This window comes from Microtus ochrogaster, chromosome 4 (assembly GCF_000317375.1).
Source record: "Microtus ochrogaster isolate Prairie Vole_2 chromosome 4, MicOch1.0, whole genome shotgun sequence".
NCBI classification, from domain to species: domain Eukaryota; kingdom Metazoa; phylum Chordata; class Mammalia; order Rodentia; family Cricetidae; genus Microtus; species Microtus ochrogaster.
In genome coordinates, this window is record NC_022011.1 from 15,888,188 (window position 1) to 15,894,379 (window position 6,192).

General features: G+C 41.8%; 1 protein-coding gene across 1 annotated transcript in view; it reads right to left on the reverse strand.

Moving 5' to 3' along the window:
• Window positions 1-2,753: 2,753 nt before the first annotated feature.
• Terf2ip (TERF2 interacting protein) overlaps window positions 2,754-6,192 on the reverse strand; it is a 5,820-nt gene continuing 2,381 nt past the window's right edge. Inside the window, exon 3 of the mRNA XM_026777578.1 lies at window positions 2,754-4,053. Within this exon, the coding sequence (XP_026633379.1) occupies window positions 3,658-4,053 (396 nt within the window). The 3' untranslated portion in view covers window positions 2,754-3,657. The remainder of the gene's footprint in view (window positions 4,054-6,192) is intronic.

Here is a 6,192-nt window from a genome sequence, read left to right on the forward strand (position 1 = left end):
GGCCCAATGAGCTGCATCTATCTCAACATCTGTCACGCAGGTTGATTTCAGGAATCTTGGGGGGGCGGGGGGCTGGTTAAAATGTACCTTATTCCCCACCCCCAACAATAACTCTATAATGTGGAACACTGAGTGACCCCGAATTGTATTTTGTTTTGAGAAAGGTTCTTTTTTGTGGTTTTTCGAGACAGGGTTTCTTTGTAGCTTTGGAGCCTGTCCTGGAACTAGTTCTTGAAGACCATGCTGGCCTCCACCTCACAGAGATCCGACTGCCTCTACTTTCCAAGTGCTGGGATTAAAGACGTGCGCCGCTAATGCACAGCTAGAGAGAGGTTCTTAGTCACAGCGGGCCTGGAACTCAAAGAGATTTCTCCTGCCTCAGCCCCCTAATTGCTGGGATTACAGGTGTTGTACCACCATGCCTATCTTGAGTGGATGTTGTTCAAGTGTAGACATATTCTTCAATATTATTTAGTGATGTGCAGCGCACAACGCCTGTCTGTGCTCTATGCGCTACCATACAGTTCGCGAGCTTCGGGCAAGGGGCTCAAGATTGAAACACAAAGACACACAGAGAAACAGAGACACGGATCTTTAGACACTGGTAAGAAGCCCCTTATTCGATAGCTCCACGGAGGCTTATATACCCAACGGTCAGGTGGGCCAACAGGTGAAAACCTCATCCTCTGATCCTCAAGGCCAAAGCAACACGTGCTTGTGAAGCAGAGCTGGTAAACAACTTTGACACAGCTTTCAGTAACTCAAATCAGAAGGAAAATAAAGACCTCTAGCAGAGAAGAGCAGCTGGATGCCAGGACACCTAGTGGTCCCAACAGTGAGGCCTTTCTTTCATTCAAGGCTTAGAATGATGCTACTCTTGAGAAATAAAATTCAATTCGTTGAATTTATGATCCTCATATTTCTACCACCCAAGTGCTGAGATTACAAGCACGCAGCACCAGGAAAGATTTGTATGGTGCTGGCGATGGATCTCAGGGAAAGGAATCTACCAACTGATTTACAGAACAGCTTCTGCAGTTTTTTCCAATACAAGTCCTCACCATGTAGCTGGCCTGGAACTCACTATTTACACCAACCAGCCTGGCCAAAACTCACCATGATCCACCTGCCTCTGCCTCCTGAGTGTTGGGATTAAAGGTACACTACCAAATTCCACCCCACCCCCACTTAAAAATTTTAAATATTTTACGTGTATGGTTACTTGCCAGTGCAGTGTCCGCAGAAGCCAGAAAAGAGTCAGGGATCCCCTTGAACTGGAGTTACAGACAGCTGTTACCTGTCATACAGATGCTGGGATTCTCTGGAAGAGCAGCCAGTGCTCTTAAATGCTAAGCCATTCTCAGCTTCTCTAAAATATCCTAGAAGATTATATTAGAATTTGATTCAATAATATTCCCTTTCTGAGGTGAAGGGGTTTCAAGACAGGGTTTCTCAGCGTAGAACTGGCTGTCCTGGAACTCATTGTGTAGGACAGGCTGGCCTTGAACCCACAGAGATGCACCAGCCTCTGCCTTCTGAGTGCAGGAGTGCTATCACTGTCCAGCTATAACATTTCTCTCTTTCATTTCATTTAACTTATCCCTTTTTACTGTAAAGGAACTGAGCATCCGGTAGCCATAATAATACTGTAGCAGTAACAGAACATAATAGATGGAAGGGCTTTGTGAACTTACCCACACAATCACTGTGAATGAACAGTATGAGAGTACAGGATGTTCTCCTATAGCTACCCCCGTGACAAAGTATCACGTACTGCAGATGCATCCAGAAGGGTGGAATAATACACTCTTATCACTGTGCTCTGTCCTGTAACAATTGCACATTTTTGCTCTTCAAAGATGCCCATATTCTCACTTACGTGACTATCTTAGCATCAACAATATTTGGGATGAATCCTCATCACAGCTAGCACAGTAAACAATGTAGGTTCTTGGGCCATGTTGCCTGCATTTCTCTCAGACCTTTCCTTCTTGGGCAGAACCCAAAGCCTCAAAAAAAATGTTATTCTAGCTCTGTAAAACCAGTAGATGACAACTTTACTAAGGTATTGACATCCTAAATGACATATCAAAAGCAGTAATTTTTAACCACTTCAGAGTTCTATCAATAGAGTACACATTTAAAACAAATGCTATCATATAACCCTCTCAATTCCCATGTAGAAGTCACTACTGTGGTGAGAATTACATTCACGTCAGCATGCCATCCTCAGCAGGGGGTTAAGGCTGAGTCTACTACGTCCTCTGTTTGCCAGCTGCCAAAACATGTGATTATCCCCAAGAACATTAGCTCTACAGTGCTTCATGTAGAAATGGGCATGCAGATTCAGACTCCTGTTGGGGGAAGGCGCTGAAGCATGAGTGTCCAGAGAGCGGTAGATAGGGCTCTCAACACCTGCTGCACACACATCTGGTTCAGTATTTCAACCAACTCCGCCACTCTCCACAGTTCTAATGCACACCTTCCCTTTGCTCCATCCAGAAGGACCACTTTTTCCTGGTTTATTAAATTTAAGATGAAAACTTACCTAAACCGTTTCCTGTATAAAATCTAAGGAAAGACTTGTCGATAAGACTGAAATACAAACCAGGCGTCCGTGGCGCACGCCTTTAATAATAATCCCAGGAGGTAGATGGATCTCTGTGAGTTTGAAGCCAGCCTGGTTTACAAAGTGAATTCCAGAACTGCCAGGGCTACACAGAGAAATCCTGTCTCAAAAAAATGAAACAAAACTCAAACACAAAATTGTATTTATTTTGAATAATAATAGCAACACAAAGCGGAACAATCCATTAAATTTTAAGTATACACAATTTTCAGCGGAAAACTTATGTTTGATAAAATTTAAAAACAACACATCACAGTTAACAGTATCCCACCAGCAGCTCCCACATAGCTGAGGATAGCTACAAAAAGAGAACACAGAATTGTAAACTTAAGAGCATACAAATTTTTTGAGGTGTGTGTGTGTGTGTGTGTGTGTGTGTAACTTGATTTTTTTCCTTGATTCTTGACTATGAAGTTTGTATATGACACCTGTTATAAATGTTAAAAGACCGGACACTCCCGCAAGTCGGAGTTTATTGTACACAAAACTGAGTGGTAAGTAAGCAAATACTACTAGCGACTTGACTGAGACCAAAAAGCAACAGCCAGAAGAGGGGTGGGGTTTTCAAACACCATTAGGAAGCTGAATATGGGAATTTTCAACGAAGTAGAAATCAGAGCTCCCTGGGAGATGGGCTGGTTTGGAACAGTCCATGTTATAAGCTTTGCCATTAAATCTTATTTCTAGACTCTTCATCTGAAACAACTTCTGCCAAAAGACGAGCTTACTTACTCACCAGGCCTGAAAAGACCTTTGATTTCTGTCACTAGGCTCCTGTCACCAACACAACAGGGGTTGCCTTCCAACAAAGGCTAATCTACTAATATACAGACCAACCTCCTGGTTTAGATTTCCCTATCATAAACACAGAGATACTTGCCATGGACCACTCTAGATCCAGTTTCTTTTACTTTATCCTGCTACGTAACACTGCTTGGCTACAAAATCTGGGGCTCGCAGAACAGCAGTACTGGTCAGTTTCAATGGACACAAGATATTTATATCATCATCCGCTGTTATCTTGTCCGTTATTTCTTTCGGAATTCAATCCTCCGAGCAACATTCTGAGCTCCAAATTTTTTGATCAATGCATTTCTAGTGTCCTCATCATCCTTCTGCAAATCTAAATCATCTTGCCGGGACCAGATTGGATAACCGTCAGATCTCTTACCAGACTCTAAAAAGGAGGAAGTGGCCTCCAGCTCACCACTGTTTTTCAGGAAGGCCTGTGTAACTGTTGATAGATCCAACTTAAACTTTTCCATTAGTTGCCGGATAATTTTGATGGCAGCTCCCACTTCCTGTGTAGAAACTTTTGGCTCCTCTTCCTCCTCATCTGGCTGTGTTTCGGAATCTTCCTCGGGTGTGGGAGGATCATCATCACACATTGTTATATGTATTTCAAAGTCAGGGCTCTCCCCCACCTATGAAGAATGAGGAAGAAGACCAGGTCGTATTTACGTAGCCTTGAACTCCTGCAACACCTGTCTTCCCAACCATTCCCTGGCTCCTCAGACATCACACAAGCCCCTCCCTTCACTTCCTCCCATATACTTTTAATCATGCTGACATGTGCACATACATAGACATGGACAATTTATGGAAAGAGGCATGTTATGTACAACTATACATACATATTTAACTGATTAAAATATGAAATGTATGCATGTATATGAGAAAGCATGTATAACCTGTATGACATGAGATCATTTTTTAAATGCCAGACTTTGCTTCCAGATGGATGTGGTGATATATCCCTATAATAAGGATTCCTGGCAGAAGGGAAACCCATAAATTCAGGACAGACAGTGTTCCATGTAGTCCAGGGGGCCCTGAATTTACTATGACCTTTAGCTTTTTTCCCACTCTACTTTTTTAATTAATTGTTAATTTTTTTAGGTTATTTTATATGCATGAGTATTTTGTCTCCATGTATGTATGTGTATGTATATGACCCACAGAAGTCAGAAAAAGGCAATAGATAGCTGGGATTGGAGTCAGATGGTAATGAGCTGCAGTATGGGTGCTGGGAACCAAACCTGGGTCCTCTACACGAGCAACAAGTGCTCTTAGCCTCGCAGCCAACTCTCCACTCCACCTTTAACTTCTGTCCCCCTCCTCTGGCTCCCAAGTGTTGTAATTATAGGCATGTCCCAGCAAGTTCATTGAGATAGGGTGTCTTTTTTTTTTCAATTTGAGACAAGGTAGCCCAGGGTAGCTTCAGAGATAACATAGCCAAGGGTGAATAATAACTACTTTCTTTTTTTGTTTGCTTGGTTGCTTTGCTTTTTTCCAAGACAGGATCTCACTATGTAGGTTGTCCTGGCACTCACTATATAGACCAGACTAGCCTGGAACTCACAGAGATTCATGTGCCACTATGCCTGGTTCCATAACCACTTTCTTTTGTGTTAATAAGCTAGATCAGTTCAGGCCCAGTAAGATACTGGGCTAAAGGTTAAAGCACCTGCCACTAAGCCTGACACCTGAGTTGTCTCTGAAAGCTAAATGGTAGAAGAGGGCAGGCTTTTTATCTAACAAATAAAATTGTAGATGGGCGGTGGTGGCGCAGGCCTGTAACCCCAGCACTCGGGAGGCAGAGGCAGGCGGATTTCTGTGAGTTTGAGGCCAGCCTGGTCTACAGAGCTAGTTCCAAGACAGCTAGGGCTGTTATACAGAGAAACTCTGTCTCAAAAATAAACAAATAAATAAAATTGTAATACATTTTTAAATGTTTTTAAAAAGTTAACTCACATATCTTTATTCTTAGAGATAAATTATATTTACCCAAATATAATTTGGATAAAAAAATTAGTCGTCATAATTATTTTACAGCACCTGCCTTTCTCAAAAGCTATTATTGTGGGACTCCAATAGTGTATTCCAAGACAGACTGAGTATATAAAAGAACAGAAAATATCACCAAAGAGTCAGGCAGTTAGCGCACACCTTTAATCCCAGGACTCGGGAGACAGAGGCAGGTGACTCTGAATTTGAGACCAGCCTGGACTACAAAGTGAATTTCAGGACAGCCAGGGCCACACAGAGAAACCCTGTCTTGAAAAACAAAACAAAATTAAAAAAAAAAAATTTCCAAACCACACAGAAACCTAAATGCTTAAACAAAATTACCAGTTTTTTTGAAAGTTAGATTTATGCTCCTGAGAAGCATAAGAACATTCTAAAGCAGCCAAATAAACTGTCGTTAACTTTGAAAAGCACACAGTGAAATCAAAGTGTTTAAAGCAGGTAGTTTACACTGCTAAGATACAACCATTCCTGGGCGGACATCTTTAATCTCAGAAGAGGCAAGCAGATCTCTGTCAGTTCAAGGTCAGCCTGGTCTACTTGGATTCCAAGCCTTCCACAACTGTGTAGTGAGACCCCATCTCAAAGCCAAACAAAAGAAAAAAAATAATCATCCCTATTCTGTGCAATTTTTCCTCTGTCATTTACACTATCCTGCCAAACACTAAAACCTTTGTGAAGCCTAAAGCCAGATCACATCTAGTTTTTCTCCTCTTTTGGTTTTTTTTTTTTTTTTTTTTTTTTTTTTTTTTTTT